The following is a 17,886-nucleotide window of genomic DNA, read 5'->3' as shown; positions in this document are numbered from 1 at the left end:
AAGACCCAGGTCCGTAGCTCAAAGGACAAAGCACACTTAGACATTAAAGGATATGCATTGATGGGCGTGTCCGGTCCATATCTTTGTCATCGAAGGATGGATTTTCAAAAAAACTTGGCATGAATGTGTACCACAGTAAGACGACGTGCAGTGCGCAAGACCCAGCCGTACTCAAAAGGTCAAGGTCACACTTAGACGTTAAAGGATAGTGCATTGATGGGCGTGTCTGGTCCATATCTTTGTCATCGATGGATGGATTTTTAGCTCACATGTCACAAAGTGACAATGTGAGCTTTTGTGATCACGCAGCGTCTGTCGTCCGTGCGTGCGTAAACTTTTGCTTGTGACCACTCTAGAGGCACATTTTTCATGGATCTTATGAAGTTGCAAAATTTTTTTATTGACATAGATTATACTTCAACTTTTACCGTACCATTTTGAGACTGTTTGTGTTATTATATTTCAGTATCCAGTTCAGGGACCTTTCCGTACGCGGCTGTGTATGTACTTACAGGGTAGCTTCTATACTGTGTTCTTAGAAATGTTAGACAATGTCTCTTACATACAAAGTCTACAGGATATGGATTTAGGTAAGGATGATAATGTGAAACTGTAGATTCTGTATGAAGTAACCACAATATATACAGTTAAACTTGTATTAATTTAAGAGACCACTCAACGGAAGGCTTTAAATTGGTCTCTTAATGAAATGGTCTCTTTAACTCAACATCTTCTGTTCTTTCATTGATAAAATGGGTTTTAAAATGGTGGTCTCTTAATACACGTGGTCTCTCGAGCAAGATTGACTGTAGTTATATTCTTGTAAACATAGTTTAAAGGGGTGTATAGGAGTCATTTTACGGTCAGGCAGTCATTTGGTTGGTTGGTCATGCAGTCTGTCCATTGCAAAATCTTTGTGTATTTATTTTGTCAGAGTACACGCAAATTTATATCTTGTGAATTATAAAATGCATTTTCTGCAGTTGTTTAACTTACTACGGAGCACAAATTTTAACTGATTCAAGTAAGTCTGCTGTGTATGAAGTTTTGAGATGTGAAAGTGACCCAATCTGCTGTATACATTTTCCACTTTGATGCTGTATTTAATTAAAGAATATGTTTGTATGAAGTATAGTGTGCCATTATTGACAGCCCTGACATTTAAAGGGGACCCAGGGCTTGAGCTAGGGAGCGACTTGAGCGAAATAGTCGCTTTGTAGCTCCCCACTTCGCTCTAATCTAACATCAAAGCGAAATTCAAGTCGCCCGATTTTTTATCCACACTCCTCCAGTTATCCGCTATTGGCCTGTTGACACTTGGCTGGAATACATGATGGCATAATTTAAGCTCCGCCTACTTCAGATTACGGAGAAGTGCGAAAGTGACACTTGTTTTGTAAACTGACTGTTGATAAACAAAGCAGTTGGGATTTATATTACATAAGTTTACACATTCTTTTTTGACCATTTGAAAGTATCTTACCGTGTTTGGCTCCAATAATTTCCTTAAATCCACTTAATTTTACTGGTATTTTTCAAAACCCAAACTTTAGAAACATAATATTATCACTGACACTTTCTGTGACTAAAATAACGTAACTGAAATTTACGCAAATTTTTGACAACTGCCATCAGAAACTGGGTTAAACCTGTTTGACAACTGTTTCTTTTAATGTGTGCCGACACCAGGTATCAAAGAGACACCAGCAGATCAAAGAAGATGTGTATTCTGTGTGATGTCATAGTGATGTCACTGCTATTGACATGTATTTAATTCACATACTTGTTATTTAAAGTGACTGACTTTGAGTGTACAGCAATGGGAGCTTGATTTATTTATTTATGCTGATATGGAATTAACTTTTTTTAATTGTATTCATATTTAACGGGGTTTCTTGGTTTGAACAATCATTGAAAGAGTGAAAAAAAACTTGAATTTGCAGTATATATTATTTAATTAATCACATTAGATTCACAAGGTTAAAAATGATAAGAAAACAGAATCACTGACATCTTCAGTGAATTTGTAATTTACTTTAAATTAATAGACATTGTAAACAAAGACAGGGAATAATAAAACTAGTAACGTTATATTAAGCATATTTAGTTCCTTTTTCAGCTTGCATGTCATGGTGCTTAAATCTTTCCACGTTTTCCCTAAAATCTCGCCACTTCTCCCTAAAATCTCTCCACTTCTCCCTAATCTTTCCTGAGGGAGAAGTGACTTCTCCCTAAAATCTTAGCCTAGCTTAAGCCCTGGAACCATAAACAGTTTGACTTACTGTCTAAGCGGTGTTAATCAGCCAGCCAGGGATTAACGCAGTATGGCTGCTGAAGGCAGATGACTACTTGTGACAAGATGAAATAAGAATAAAAAGTCAGTTTGAGCAGTAAAATGTCTTGACTGCTTAAGGCAAGTGTGTCTTTCATTTCATTTCATTTCATTTCATTTCATTTTATTGGCATATTCAGCAAAATAGTTTGCCTTTGGCCATTTACAAATGCATACAAGAATGGCAAAGACAACAATCATATATACAAGTACAGCAAAACACATACAGTATTATCATATCAAATATCATAAGAAACAGTCATAGCATCCAGGATAGTTTTACGTAATTCAAAAGCTTCCTTAACAAATTTCGAGACATTACATAACACCTTTTTATTTCTGGTTGACATCAAATTATTGAATTTGTTTACGGAAGGCCACGATATGTGGCCTAGATATGTTTTACGTATATCTGCATACCTATTGCAACACAGAAGAAAATGATATTCCGATTCCTTAACATTTGCATTACATAATTTACAAACTCTTTCAGTTCTATTAATTCTTCTAAATCTACCTACTTCAATTTCTAATGTATGTGAAGATAATCTTAAACAGGTAAAATGTTTTCTAAGTGCATCATTGTCAATCTTGTCTAAATAGTTCTCATAACAAAAAGAGGTTTTAAAGTTTCTATAATAGTCTAATTTAGGACAGTCATTCAATGAGCTATACCAATCTTGAACGTATTGATCCAACAAGCGTTGTTTTATTAAAGGGAAGTAATTTATGTTTTTGTCAAAATTATACAATATATTTGAAAAACCAAGGTGTTCAATAATAGACTTAATACGCTTGGCCCAGCAAGTACCAGTTATACTATTGCATTGATCAGCATACATGTTATATAATTGAGAGTTCTCATTTTTCAGTATTTTCAGCCAAAATTTTAATGATCTTTCTTTTGCTATCACCGATAATGGAAACCTACCTAGTTCACCGTATACAGCACTGGTAGGTGTTTGAGTTCGAACCCCTAATATATACTTACAAAATCTTATATGAATTCTGTCTATTTCAGTATAGTTGTAAACACCCCATACCTCGGATCCATATAACAATATAGGTGAAATCATAGAGTCAAATAATTGAAGCTTAGTTTTAACAGTTAGTTTTACACGGTCGAAAAGCGATAATAAACTATTATATGCTCTGAGAGCTTGGTCAGATAAAGTTTTAACAGCTGACAGCAAGTTTCCAGTATACGAAAACTTAACACCTAGATAAACAAAATTGTCAACAATTTCAACTCTCTGATTATCAATAAGAAAATTATGATCATGTACTGATTTTCTTTTTTCAAATACGCATACTTTAGTTTTGTTGATATTAATTTTGAGGCCCCAATTATTGGAATACTCATGCAATTTATCAATCTGTGCTTGTAAACTGGTCGGGCTTGTTGTAAAAAACACTATGTCGTCAGCAAAAAGTATAAGATACATAGATAACAGTTCTAAGTCTTTATCTGCCAAAGAATTAAAGTCAATACTTTGCTCGATGTCATTAATAAACAGTAGAAAGAGCAGGGGAGATAATGGCTCACCCTGTTTCAAACCTAATGTTACATCAATAAATTCTGATAAAGTCGAGCTCGAAGATAATTTTATACAACATTTAACAACATTATATATACTTTTAACCATATTTATAATTTTACAACTGACTCCAGACTCTAATAATTTAATCCAAAGAGCATCCCTAATGACTGTGTCGAAAGCTCGTTGGTAATCGATGAACACGCACCAGAGTTTAGCCCCCTTAGAAAGAACCTTTTGAATGATGGAATGTAATAGAAAGATGGCATCTGCTGTACAACGATTATCCCTGAATCCATATTGAGAATCACTATATACATTTTCGTCTTCACACCATTTGTTGATTCTATTTCTTAACAGTAATGAAAATATTTTGGAAATCACATTTACTATTGTAATTCCTCTGTAATTTTCAGGATTATTTACATCACCTTTTTTATGTATAGGTACAACCATACCTTTACTCCATGATTCAGGATAAATACCCGAATCATAAATTTTATTAAACATAATACAAAGATAAGGGGAAATAAATTCACTTGCATCAATAAAAAAATCAGCTACATTATTTTCAATGTCAGAGCTAAGCTAAAGGTGACCGCTAAGACTGGTGAAATGGTATGTAAAACATTTAAACCTGTATGATTGATAGTTCAGCAGTTAATTTTTTAGACGTTCTTAATCATCGATAGTTTTAACACTTTTTCAGCACAAATTGACAATGAGAAAGAAGAAAAGCTCAAAACCAGTGTGCCAAAGATGTTAAAAGGTAACTTTAAGGTTTAAGTTTAAAGTTGTTAAGTGTAACTTCAGTTTATAGCAAAATAATAGTTTCATACATTAACAGCTGTTTTCTTGGGCAAAAAGCAGAATTCTGATTGTTGAAGGGGCCTCTGTGGCTGAGTGGTTAAGGTCGCGGGCTGAATAATTGGCCTGGCACTGCTCTGATTTCAAAACCTTTCTTTGAATGAATAGTTCTTCATGTGAGGTAGTAATCCAGCTGACTTACAGAAGGCCATTTGTTCTGCCAGGTGACCCCCTCCCTTGCCTGAAATATGGTTTGAAGGGCTACCTGGGGTCTTTCTCCACCACCAGAAATTTGGAAGTGGTCATGTGACATATAATGTCAGTGTTTCGTTAAACCCACAAAACAAACATTAGACTGTATAACTGCCTAAATGGACTTATTCAAAAAAATTAATAGCTGCTTAACTTGGTTTCAATATGTACATAATTTTTGTATTCTTGTATTACATTTGCCATTTATTATTTGCAGAAGTATTTGAGAAGCACAGATGTAGTTTGCTAGCAGACAATGATGATAAGAAATCTATTAATCCATCAGTCATTGAAAACATGGTTCTTGTCTCAGAGGTATGTCTTATACAATGAAATATCCCTTGCTTGAGCATTAGTGGCTTGCTATCTCTAGTGATTGGTAGTTTACTGTACATTGTCTTGCAAGAGTTTGGTTGATGAAAAGTTTTAACCCTTACCATGTTTCTGCCTTTTCGGCCAGTGTAGATCATGATCAGCCTGCACATCCATGCAGTCTGATCAAGATCTGCACTGTTCGCTATTCAATCAGTATCATTTTGGAAAGCATCCCTATTAACAGTTAATGGTACTGTTCAAATTGAAAGATGGACAAGTCCATTATAGAAATGTAGCAATGATGAGATAAAGGTTATACTGAATCTGTTGATTTGAATCTGGTTCCTGTTGTTGAATCAGATTAATGTGACTGGATAGAAATAAACTGGAAGTGTGATCAAATTAGTCCAGGGTACGAAATTTATAAAACTGAGTGTGTTTGAATGGAACTTTTTCCATAAGTTGATTTCAAGGCTGTGTAAAGGATCAGCCAGTCAGAAGCTTGAACTTGTAGATTGTATTGTTGCCTCCAGTTTTATAATATTTAGATGTTCAGCACATCAGATGCAAGAGTAAGGCCATCATTTTTATATGCGTGTACAAAAAAATTATCTTCCAGTCTGTTGGCCTATTTTATTTACTTCTTTTGAAGTTTGACAGTTTTATTAGAAGAGTTCATAAAATGGAAATTACAAGTTACAAGACAATTATAAATTGCATTTCAAAGTACCCTATGTTAGAAAAAAAACAACAACAAAAATTCCAGAAAAGTAAATGATGTTGACACCTGTCTGTTTTGTGAAACCTTGAATTCAATTCTGACATAGAAATTTCTTTTTATATTTTTAGACAGTATCTCATATATGTGTGCTGTTAGGAGTGTGTTATCGATTGCTGAAACCAGTGAAAACAGTGCTGTCTCGAAGGAACAAGAAGAAGAAAGGCAATACTATACCCATGGTGTGTAGTTTTGTTTTCAGATACCTTTGTGTTTACTGGTAAAAGTAAAATTAATATACAAGCTTTTTATTCTGTAGAATCTTATTCTTAGTACTTTAATAACAAAACTTAGCCAACTTGGTTGGTTCAGTAGGCAGTGTGCATGACTATGAATCAAGTGGTTGTGAGTTTATTTCTGATCAAGCATATTCTCCGAGAGAAGACGAGTGAAAATTTTTGTCATTCTCCGAGTCGTGGGGATGTTGTTGTTTTTGTTTTTTTTATGAAACCTGGTACCAACATTCAGTCCAGGCACACTGGTGAGGCTAATTGTACTGAACTGAAACACTGATGAAAAATGGCTTTAAACCTATCAAACATTCAAAAAAAGAAAGAAAACATATAAGACTACTAGATTTGCGTCCTTAATTGCTAACATACTTTTTTTTTCCAGCCGTGTACATTTGAGAATTATAACTGCCTATTGAAGGAAGTGGAGACTGTGTGTAAAGAAATACATAAAGCTGTGACAGAGTTAGACCCGGTGTTCCTTTCATTAGATCTCAGTAGTTTGAAGCTATCAGAACCATTTGCAGACGATAACGTGAGTAAAAGTACTTTTCATTGAGTTAATGCCCGTGTCTGACAACTGTTTATGCAGTTGAAGGAGCAGGGAGTAGACATACAGGAATTGAAGTTAATGCCCGTGTCTGACAACTGTTTATGCAGTTGAAGGAGTGGGGAGTAGACATACAGGAATTGAAGTTAATGCCCGTGTCTGACAACTGTTTATGCAGTTGAAGGAATTGGGAGTAGACATACAGGAATTGAAGTTAATGCCCGTGTCTGACAACTGTTTATGCAGTTGAAGGAGTGGGGAGTAGACATACAGGAATTGAAGTTAATGCCCGTGTCTGACAACTGTTTATGCAGTTGAAGGAGCAGGGAGTAGACATACAGGAATTGAAGTTAAAAGCTTATTATTCTATCTCTGCTGCTATGACTTACAGATAATTCAGGGTATTCCAGTGAAAATTGTTACAAGTATTAAGCCTATTTAGAATGTATCTTGCTGCATGGGCCAAGGTCAGAGGCAAAGACCTTAAACTGAAACCTTGCTCTAACCCTATACCCTATCCTGACCAACAGGAGAGGACATCCTGTTAAAGTATGAAACATTAAATTTCATTTACCGTATTTTAGGGTGTATTGGTCGCGGTAATGTATAGTTCGCACCCAATTTCTGCTCTGGAAATGGTCAGAAAATTTAAGTTCCTCTGTATAAGTTGCTGTTAAATTTCGGATTTTTCCCAGCAATATTTACTGTAATGGCGGCAGACATGTTGATGATGTGGACTGAATTATTAACAGAACCTGATTGGTGGAACGCGTACAGTGTTATTTTTGAGGACGGACCTGTCCGGATTTTATCCAACCCTGTGTACAAGTACCTGTCAGTGGTGTCCAGTAAAACGAAAGTTGATACAAACATAATTCAAACTGCAAGTACGGCATTGAATTGCAGTCATTCATAATTTTAATGGCCTGTGTGGGATATTTACAATATACCTTACTGAAAATAACCGCTATTCTTTGAAACGCTGCTGAAATTGATCTTTTTTACCATTTTGTTTGTTCGTACAAATGCACCTTATTTTGCGAGTGCCACGGCCGAAAAATTGGCCCGAAAAAATATCTGCTGGCTATGTTCTGTAGTATAAGTTGGAGGAACTTTTTCAGGCAGCAAAATGAGTAAAAAAAAGTTCAACCAATACACACCAAAATACGGTATATCTGCATTGTTATGCTTTTTATGCTCCCGAAGGGAGGCATATTAGTTTTCAACTGATTGTCCGTTAGTTCGTTCGTTGGTTCGTTCGTTAGTCTCAACGTTAACTTTTTGCATGAAGGCACTTTACTCGCGAACCACTGCACCCAGGACCTTCAAACTTCACATGCTGATAGTACTTATTGAGTACACCATCCCCTACTAACTTTGGTGTCACAAGGTCAAAGGTCAAGGTCACAGGGGCCAACGTTAACTTTTTGCATGAAGGCACTTTACTCGCGAACCACTGCACCCAGGACCTTCAAACTTCACATGCTGATAGTACTTATTGAGTACACCATCCCCTACTGACTTTGGGGTCACCAGGTCAAAGGTCAAGGTCACAGTGGCCAACGTTAACTTTTTGCATGAAGGCACTTTACTCGCAAACCACTGCACCCAGGACCTTCAAACTTCACATGCTGATAGTACTATTGAGTACACCACTCCTACTGACTTTGGGGTCACCAGGTCAAAGGTCAAAGGTCACAGTGGCCAATGTTAACTTTTTTTATGAAGGCACTTCTTGCAAACCACTGCACCCAGGACCTTCAAATTTCACATGCTGAGAGAACTTATTGAGTACACCACCCCTACTGACTTTGGAGTCACCACGTCAAAGGTCAAGGTCACAGGGGCCAACGTTAACTTTTTGCATGAAGGCACTTTACTCGCAAACCACTGCACCCAGGACCTTCAAACTTCACATGCTGATAGTACCTATTGAGAACACCACCCCTACTGACTTTGGGGTCACCAGGTCAAAAGTCAAGGTGCTGCGGGGGCATTTGTCACCATTAGTGACAGCTCTTGTTGTTGAATTTTTTGCACTGTTTGATAATTACCCATCATGAGAAAACATACCAAAAGTATTTGTAACATACACGATGTTCTTTCTATTCAGGAATATGTGGAAATAGAGAAAGAAATGTGGAAGAATGTAGAGACAAGTTACCAACAGTCATTTGTCGAGGTGACAGAATTCCTACATAAAAAACTACAATATCTCAGCGGCATTCATTTATGATGAAGTGTTGCACTGTACATAGTGTACATACATCCATACCATATCTGTAGATACTGTCAGTACCATAGGAACATTTGAGAGCTCAGCTGTTTATCACGTCGTCATCATGAAGCAAAATTTATATCTACAAGATATCACATTACATTTAGTACAGAGTTGAAAAGGAAAACATGTTTAGAGAATATTGATAAAAGTTTGGGTAGTTGACCAGTACCTCAATACATTTTCTGCTATATTTCTCACATGCTCGTGTTTTTCATAACAGGTATCCATGTTGTTATAGTTTACCCAAGAGGCGTTTTATGCCAAGATGTGCTGTAACATTGCAGTTTTTTCAGTGTTTATGTTTTCATGTGGAAACATAACGAGTTTGAATATCTTGCTAAATTTTTAACATAGTTGATGAACAGTTTACATGGTCTTGGAATAATTTATTTAAATCTGCCAGTTCTCGAGGTAGACATGGTTTTAAAACAGTTTGGAGACCAGTCGTAATGCTAGCATCTGATTGGTCGATTCCGAGCTCAGTTTCAAAACTGACCAATGACAAGGCTTCATTCTGGGACTGGTCTTTTAACTGGAAACCCTGATCATCAGAGATTTGATTTATCTGTATTGTAAGTTTGGTAGTCAATAGTGAATGTTGTTACTGATTTTCGAGACAAGAAAACTGTCTGAATTTCTTGCTCATGTTTCTAAATTCCATACAGAAAGGCAGACAAATGCTCTATTGGAACCAGAAATATGCCTCCTTGTTGCAGTATATCCTCTGTTTATGATATGTACGTAGAGCAAACACTTGTGGTAAACAGAATCCTATAACAAATATGTTGTAGTTTCCAGCAGTTCCCCACTGCTGATGTGTTCCGAGGGCTTGGTGCAAAACTGGCCAATGCCCTCGATTTTGTTAATTTCATGTGATAGATATATTTCATGGAATATTTGTAATTGTCTGGTTTTTAGGGTACATTAAAACTTGAAACACATTCAAAACAGTCTGGTTTTTAGGGTACATTAAAACTTGAAATACATACAAAACTGTCAAGACTTTATATCTTTTTGAGAAATAAAAAACGAGTAGTTTTTATTGTCAACAGATGGTCATTCAAAGTGGATGATGATGCACTATTTACGGTTAATTCAAATATAAGAAATCTTGCTCATTCTAAAAATGTATAATTTTGAATTTTTGTGGGGGACTAATTTTCGTGGATTTCGTTGTTGCATCATACCACAATATTAAATCCCAACAAACATATAAAATCCCAATTATTTCATCTTCAATACTTGAAATCCATAAATACATATCAACTAGAAATAGTCTCTTTGCCCAAAAGTGTAGGAAACTGTATTGAGGAAATAAGTGTTTTCAAGTCTTACTAAACGTCTAAAATACTATTATTTTGTTGTTATGAAGATTTGATATTAATTTTATACCAAGTATAAATCAGGATTACACTGCATTGTGAACAAAGCTTGTTTCTTTGTTGTTGTTTTTAAGTTCTGTTCTATTTAGTTAGCAATGTCTGGATATATAATTTTTTTACAAATATCCAGGGTCTGTGGCAGTGTATGTTTTAAAATATGAAATGACACTGTGTTAGTTTAGAATGGGATGGATATGATGTGACATTGTTCAATATGCAATTTTTTTTATGAAAGTATAGGCATTCATTTCTGATTGCTAAATGACTTCTTGAAGCTATTGATATTTGACTTCTCGACCTGATTGACATCTGATTTCATGAAGCGTAAAATTTATTGAAATCCAAAAAGTTCTCTTGAATTAACATGTACAGGACATGAACAGAACTGATATACAATTGGTATGGACTGTTCAGAGTTGTAGAAATTTGTCCTTTGAAATATTTTTAGTTCAGCTTTTACTGTAACCTTTCCTACTTGTACTGAATTTGCTGGTCATTATAAGTATAATAGTTGGACATCTCTGTTAAAATGCTGCTTTAATAGAAAGATACGATTTGGACAATGTCAGATTTATACAAAAGTGCTATTAAAGCTGCAGAACAATTTTTTTGAAAAATGGAATGTTTCGAGTCATGACTGTATTCTAGATTAAAAAACAATTTTTTTTTAGCTCACCTGTCACAGAGTGACAAGGTGAGCTTTTGTGATGGCGCGGTGTCCGTCGTCCGTCCGTCCGTCAGTCCGTGCGTCCGTAAACTTTTGCTTGTGACCACTCTAGAGGTCACATTTTTTGTGGGATCTTTATGAAAGTTGATCAGAATGTTCATCTTGATGATATCTAGGTCAAGTTCGAAACTGGGTCACGTGCCATCAAAAACTAGGTCAGTAGGTCTAAAAATAGAAAAACCTTGTGACCTCTCTAGAGGCCATATATTTCACAAGATCTTCATGAAAATTGGTCAGAACGTTCACCTTGATGATATCTAGGTCAAGTTCGAAACTGGGTCACGTGCCGTCAAAAACTAGGTCAGTAGGTCAAATAATAGAAAAAACCTTGTGACCTCTCTAAAGGCCATATTTTTCATGGGATCTGTATGTAATTTGGTCTGAATGTTCATCTTGATGATATCTAGGTCAAGTTCGAAACTGGGTCAAGTACCGTCAAAAACTAGGTCAGTAGGTCTAAAAATAGAAAAAACCTTGTGACCTCTCTAGAGGCCATATTTTTTATGGGATCTGTATGAAAGTTGGTCTGAATGTTCATCTTGATGATATCTAGGTCAAGTTCGAAACAAGGTCATGTGCGTTCAAAAATTATACAAAAGTGCTATTAAAGCTGCAGAACAATTTTTTTGAAAAATGGAATGTTTCGAGTCATGACTGTATTCTAGATTAAAAAACAATTTTTTTTTAGCTCACCTGTCACAGAGTGACAAGGTGAGCTTTTGTGATGGCGCGGTGTCCGTCGTCCGTGCGTCCGTCAGTCCGTGCGTCCGTAAACTTTTGCTTGTGACCACTCTAGAGGTCACATTTTTTGTGGGATCTTTATGAAAGTTGATCAGAATGTTCATCTTGATGATATCTAGGTCAAGTTCGAAACTGGGTCACGTGCCATCAAAAACTAGGTCAGTAGGTCTAAAAATAGAAAAACCTTGTGACCTCTCTAGAGGCCATATATTTCACAAGATCTTCATGAAAATTGGTCAGAACGTTTACCTTGATAATATCTAGGTCAAGTTCGAAACTGGGTCACATGCCATCAAAAACTAGGTCAGTAGGTCAAATAATAGAAAAACCTTGTGACCTCTCTAGAGGCCATATTTTTCATGGGATCTGTATGAAATTTGGTCTGAATGTTCATCTTGATGATATCTAGGTCAAGTTCGAAACTTGGTCTCGTGCGATCAAAAACTAGGTCAGTAGGTCTAAAAATAGAAAAACCTTGTGACCTCTCTAAAGGCCATATATTTCATGAGATCTTCATGAAATTTGGTCAGAATGTTCACCTTGATGATATCTAGGTCAAGTTCGAAAGTGGGTCACGTGCCTTCAAAAACTAGGTCAATAGGTCAAATAATAGAAAAACCTTGTGACCTCCCTAGAGGCCATATTTTTCATGGGATCTGTATGAAAGTTGGTCTGAATGTTCATCTTGATGATATCTAGGTCAAGTTCGAAACTGGGTCACGTGCCGTCAAAAACTAGGTCAGTAGGTCAAATGATAGAAAAACCTTATGACCTCTCTAAAGGCCATATTTTTTATGGGATCTGTATGAAAGTTGGTCTGAATGTTCATCTTGATGATATCTAGGTCAAGTTCGAAACAAGGTCATGTGCGTTCAAAAATTAGGTCAGTAGGTCTAAAAATAGAAAAACCTTGTGACCTCTCTAGAGGCCATACTTGTGAATGGATCTCCATAAAAATTGGTCAGAATGTTCATCTTGATGATATCTAGGTCAAGTTCAAAAGTGGGTCACGTGCCGTCAAAAAGTAGGTCAGTAGGTCAAATAATGAAAAAACGTTGTGACCTCTCTAGAGGCCATATTTTTCTTGGGATCTGTATGAAAGTCGGTCTGAATGTTGAGCTTGATGATATATAAGTTAGGTTTGAAACTGGGTCAACTGCGATCAAAAACTAGGTCAGTAGGTCTTGAAATAGAAAAACCTTGTGACCTCTCTAGAGGCCATATTTTTCAATGGATCTTCATAAAAATTGATCTGAATGTTCACCTTAATGATATCTAGGTCACTTTAGAAACTGGGTCACGTGCCTTAAAAAACTAGGTCAGTAGGTCAAATAATAAAAAAAAACTTGTGACCTCTCTAGAGGCCATACTTTTCATGGGATCTGTATGAAAGTTGGTCTGAATGTTCATCTTGATGATATCTAGGTCAAGTTTGAAATTGGGTCAACTGCGGTCAAAAACTAGGTCAGTAGGTCTAAAATTAGAAGAATCTTTTGACCTCTCTAGAGGCCATATTTTTCAATGGATCTTCATAAAAATTGATCTGAATGTTCACCTTAATGATATCTTAGGTCACTTTAGAAACTGGGTCACGTGCAGTCAAAAACTAGGCCAGTAGGTATAAAAATAGAAAAACCTTGTGACCTCTCTAGAGGCCATATTTTTCATGAGATCTTCATGAAAGTTAGTGAGAATGTTTACCTTGATGATATCTAGGTAAAGTTCAAAACAGGGTCACGTACCTTTGAAAACTAGGTCAATAGGTCAAATAATAGAAAAACCTTGTGACCTCTCTAGAGACCATATTTTTCAATCGATCTTCGTGAAAATTGGTCAGCATTTTTATCTTGATAATATCTAGGTCAAGTTCAAAAGTGGGTCACATGAGCTCAAAAACTAGGTCACTGTGTTAAAATAATAGAAAAAAACGACGTCATACTCAAAACTGGGTCATGTGGGAAGAGGTGAGCGATTCAGGACCATCATGGTCCTCTTGTTTTTTGGTAGGGGTAATGTGCCACTGTATAAAGTAGTGAAGCAAATCTAAATGAAACAGTAAGCATACATCCATATGCATAATTTGTCTATTGACTGCCAGAAGGTGCTATCAGCCTTCTTATTTCATATGCTGATAGCACCTGGCGGTCAATAGACGAAATTTATTATGTAAAGCTCTTGCTTGGATTTCAGCCTTTAGCATTTGTTAACGGCAGCTCAGGGTAACATAGAGAAGATGTATCACTTAACCTCTAGCACGCTAAATTTCTATAATGGACTGGTCTATCATTCAATTTGGCATGCTAAATTTCTATAATTGACTGGTCTATCATTCAATTTGGGCATTGTTATTTGAAAGGGTGTTCACTGAAAATTTATTGACTGAATAGCAAAAAGTGTAGACCATGATCAGACTGCATGGATTCGCAGGCTGATATTGATCTGCACTGGTCCCAAAGGCAGAATCACTTGCCGACAGCAGGCTAAAGGTTAACAAAACTATTCAGTCATTCTGAGAACAAAGTAAATTTCTTTGAATTATCGTTTTAAGTTAAATCTTGTTCTGTTAATTTAGTTTCCTGAAAATCATTTATAGATCAACATTGTTTGTGATTGATTCTTGATTAACATTTATTTTGTGTTACAATATTGTTCCATGATTTAGTGATGCAAAAAGGTCCACACCTTTAACTGTAAAATACTCAAGATTTTCCTTAAATGCAACAGGGAAAACCCCTCTTATGTTAGCAACTTTTATTAATCAAAAGTGCTGTATTTTACGTTAGAAATGACAATTCTGTTTTCATTCAGCCTTCATTTTGCATTATGTTCAAGTTATTTATATTCCTAAATTCCTAATTAAGGAACTAGTTAATTGTATATTAGTTCCCTCGATTTTTGCCTTTGTTCAGTTACCTTACTGCAAAATTTAAAAGGTGCTCAAACAGCCATTTTGGAGCATACATCAGTTCTAATGAAAGCTCATGTATTTATAACTGTTGCAGCAGATTTCTACTTAAAACAGAAAATTTACAATATTCTTTAACTTTTACATCAGTTCGGCTCACCAGTGTGGACAGGTTTTGATTGTATTATGAGGAAGATGGTAAATATAGGTATATTTTCTTACCTGTATGGCCATGATTGTTTGCTAGCATTTTTAGCTCATCTGATTTTTTGAAAAAAAATGATGAGTTATTGTCATCACTTGAGCGGTTGTCGGCGTCGGCGTCGGTGTCGGCGTCTGCGTCGGCGTTGCCTGGTTAAGTTTTATGTTTAGGTCAGCTTTTCTCCTAAACTATCAAAGCTATTGCTTTGAAACTTGGAATACTTGTTCACCATCATAAGCTGACCCTGTATAGCAAGAAACATAACTCCATCTTGCTTTTTGCAAGATTTATGGCCCCTTTTGTACTTAGAAAATATCAGATTTCTTGGTTAAGTTTTATGTTTAGGTCAACTTTTCTCCTAAACTATCAAAGCTTTTGCTTTTAAACTTGGAATACTTGTTCACCATCATAAGCAGACCCTGTACATCAAGAAACATAACTCCATCTTGCTTTTTGCAAGAATTATTGCCCCTTTTGGACTTAGAAAATCAGTTTTCTTGGGTTAAGTTTTATGTTTAGGTCAGCTTTTATCCTAAACTATCAAAGCTATTCCTTTAAAACTTGCAACACTTGTTCACCATCATAAGCTGACCCTGTACAGCAAGAAACATAACTCCATCCTGCTTTTTGCAAGATTTATGGCCCCTTTTGGACTTAGAAAATATCAGATTTCTTGGTTAAGTTTTATGTTTAGGTCAACTTTTTCTCTTAAACTATCAAAGCTAATGCTTTAAAACTTGCAACTCTTGTTCACCATCATAAGCTGACCCTGTACAGCAAGCAACATAACTCCATCCTGCTTTTTGCAATAATTATTGCCCCTTTTGGACTTAGAAAAATCATTTTCTTGGTTGAATATTATGTTTAAGTCAACTTTTCTCATAAACTATCAAAGCTATTGCTTTAAAACTTGCAACAGTTTTTCACCATCATAAGTGGACACTGTACATCAAGAAACATAACTCTATCCTGCTTTTTGCAAGAGTGATGGCCCTTTTTAGACTTAGAAAATCATGGGTAGGACAATATTTCTATTATACAAAAAAAAATCAGATGAGCGTCAGCACCCGCAAGGCGGTGCTCTTGTTTTACCTGTGTTTTTGACTATATACTGGTACTGCTTGTTGTTTGTTTTAACTTGTCGTGCATTTATTATTCAAGTTTATAGATATTTTTGAACTTTGATTTCCCATCTTTGTAAAACTTTAAGTAATAAAAAATACAAACCATTCTATATTGTCTTATTGTCTCTTCATGTAACCTCCTGGGTGTGGAAGTCCAAGTATATTGCAGTTATCTTCTGGGTGAGGAAGTGCACGTATATTGTAGTAATCTGGGTGTGGAAGTGCACGTATATTGCAGTTATCTTCTGGGTGTGGAAGTGCACGTATATTGCAGTAATCTTCTGGGTGTGGAAGTGCACGTATATTGCAGTAATCTTCTGGGTGAGGAAGTGCAAGTATATTGCAGTAATCTTCTGGGTGTGGAAGTGCACGTACATTGCAGTAATCTTCTGGGTGTGGAAGTGCACGTACATTGCAGTAATCTTCTGGGTGTGGAAGTGCACGTACATTGCAGTAATCTTCTGGGTGTGGAAGTGCACGTACATTGCAGTAATCTTCTGGGTGTGGAAGTGCACGTACATTGCAGTAATCTTCTTGGTGTGGAATTGCAAGCATATTGCAGTAATCTTCTGGGTGAGGAAGTGCACGTATATTGCAGTTATCTTCTGGGTGATATTGCAGTTATCTTCTGGGTGTGGAAGTGCACGTATATTGCAGTAATCTTCTTGGTGTGGAATTGCAAGCATATTGCAGTAATCTTCTGGATGTGGAAGTGCACGTATATTGCAGTTATCTTCTGGGTGTGGAAGTGCACGTATATTGCAGTAATCTTCTGGGTGTGGACGTGCACGTACATTGCAGTAATCTGGGTGAGGACGTGCAAGTATATTGCAGTTATCTTCTGGGTGTGGAAGTGCACGTATATTGCAGTTATCTTCTGGGTGTGGAAGTGCACATATATTGCAGTAAACGTCAGGGTGTGGAAGTGCAAGTATATTGCAGTAATCTTCTGGGTGAGGAAGTGCACGTATATTGCAGTAATCTTCTGGGTGTGGACGTGCACGTACATTGCAGTAATCTGGGTGAGGACGTGCAAGTATATTGCAGTTATCTTCTGGGTGTGGAAGTGCACGTATATTGCAGTTATCTTCTGGGTGTGGAAGTGCACGTATATTGCAGTAATCTTCTGGGTGTGGAAGTGCACGTACATTGCAGTAATCTGGGTGAGGACGTGCAAGTATATTGCAGTTATCTTCTGGGTGTGGAAGTGCACGTATATTGCAGTTATCTTCTGGGTGTGGAAGTGCACATATATTGCAGTAAACGTCAGGGTGTGGAAGTGCACATATATTGCAGTAAACGTCAGGGTGAGGAAGTGCAAGTATATTGCAGTAATCTTCTGGGTGTGGAAGTGCACGTACATTGCAGTAATCTTCTGGGTGTGGAAGTGCACGTATATTGCAGTAATCTTCTGGGTGTGGAAGTGCACGTACATTGCAGTAATCTGGGTGAGGACGTGCAAGTATATTGCAGTTATCTTCTGGGTGTGGAAGTGCACGTATATTGCAGTAATCTTCTGGGTGTGGAAGTGCACATATATTGCAGTAAACGTCAGGGTGAGGAAGTGCAAGTATATTGCAGTAATCTTCTGGGTGAGGAAGTGCACGTATATTGCAGTAATCTTCTGGGTGAGGAAGTGCACGTATATTGCAATTATCTTCTGGGTGTGGAAGTGCAAGTATATTGCAGTTATCGTTTTAGAGCTTCCCGTAAAAATATAAT

The 17,886-nt window shown here is 36.5% G+C and overlaps 1 protein-coding gene across 1 annotated transcript; it reads left to right on the top strand.

The window, feature by feature from the left end:
* The first annotated feature begins 465 nt into the window (after window positions 1–465).
* Window positions 466–16,274, top strand: LOC123533873 (uncharacterized). Its single transcript, XM_053519064.1, has 6 exons — window positions 466–590; window positions 4,580–4,639; window positions 5,147–5,244; window positions 6,094–6,204; window positions 6,638–6,787; window positions 8,916–16,274. The coding sequence occupies exons 1-6, from the start codon at window positions 503–505 to the stop codon at window positions 9,036–9,038; spliced, it is 630 nt and encodes a 209-aa protein (XP_053375039.1). The 5' UTR covers window positions 466–502; the 3' UTR covers window positions 9,039–16,274.
* Window positions 16,275–17,886: the final 1,612 nt, after the last annotated feature.

The sequence above is a fragment of the Mercenaria mercenaria genome, chromosome 12 (assembly GCF_021730395.1).
Source record: "Mercenaria mercenaria strain notata chromosome 12, MADL_Memer_1, whole genome shotgun sequence".
Classification (NCBI taxonomy): domain Eukaryota; kingdom Metazoa; phylum Mollusca; class Bivalvia; order Venerida; family Veneridae; genus Mercenaria; species Mercenaria mercenaria.
Note: the sequence above shows the minus strand (reverse complement) of the source record. Positions and strands in the feature narration are given on the sequence as shown.

Coding starts and splice junctions, on each gene's coding strand:
- LOC123533873 (XM_053519064.1), top strand. CDS start 503: ATGTACTTACAGGGTAGCTTCTATACTGTGTTCTTAGAAATGTTAGAC. Junction 591..4,579: donor TCTACAGGATATGGATTTAG/GTAAGGATGATA, acceptor ACACTTTTTCAG/CACAAATTGACAATGAGAAA. Junction 4,640..5,146: donor TGTGCCAAAGATGTTAAAAG/GTAACTTTAAGG, acceptor TATTATTTGCAG/AAGTATTTGAGAAGCACAGA.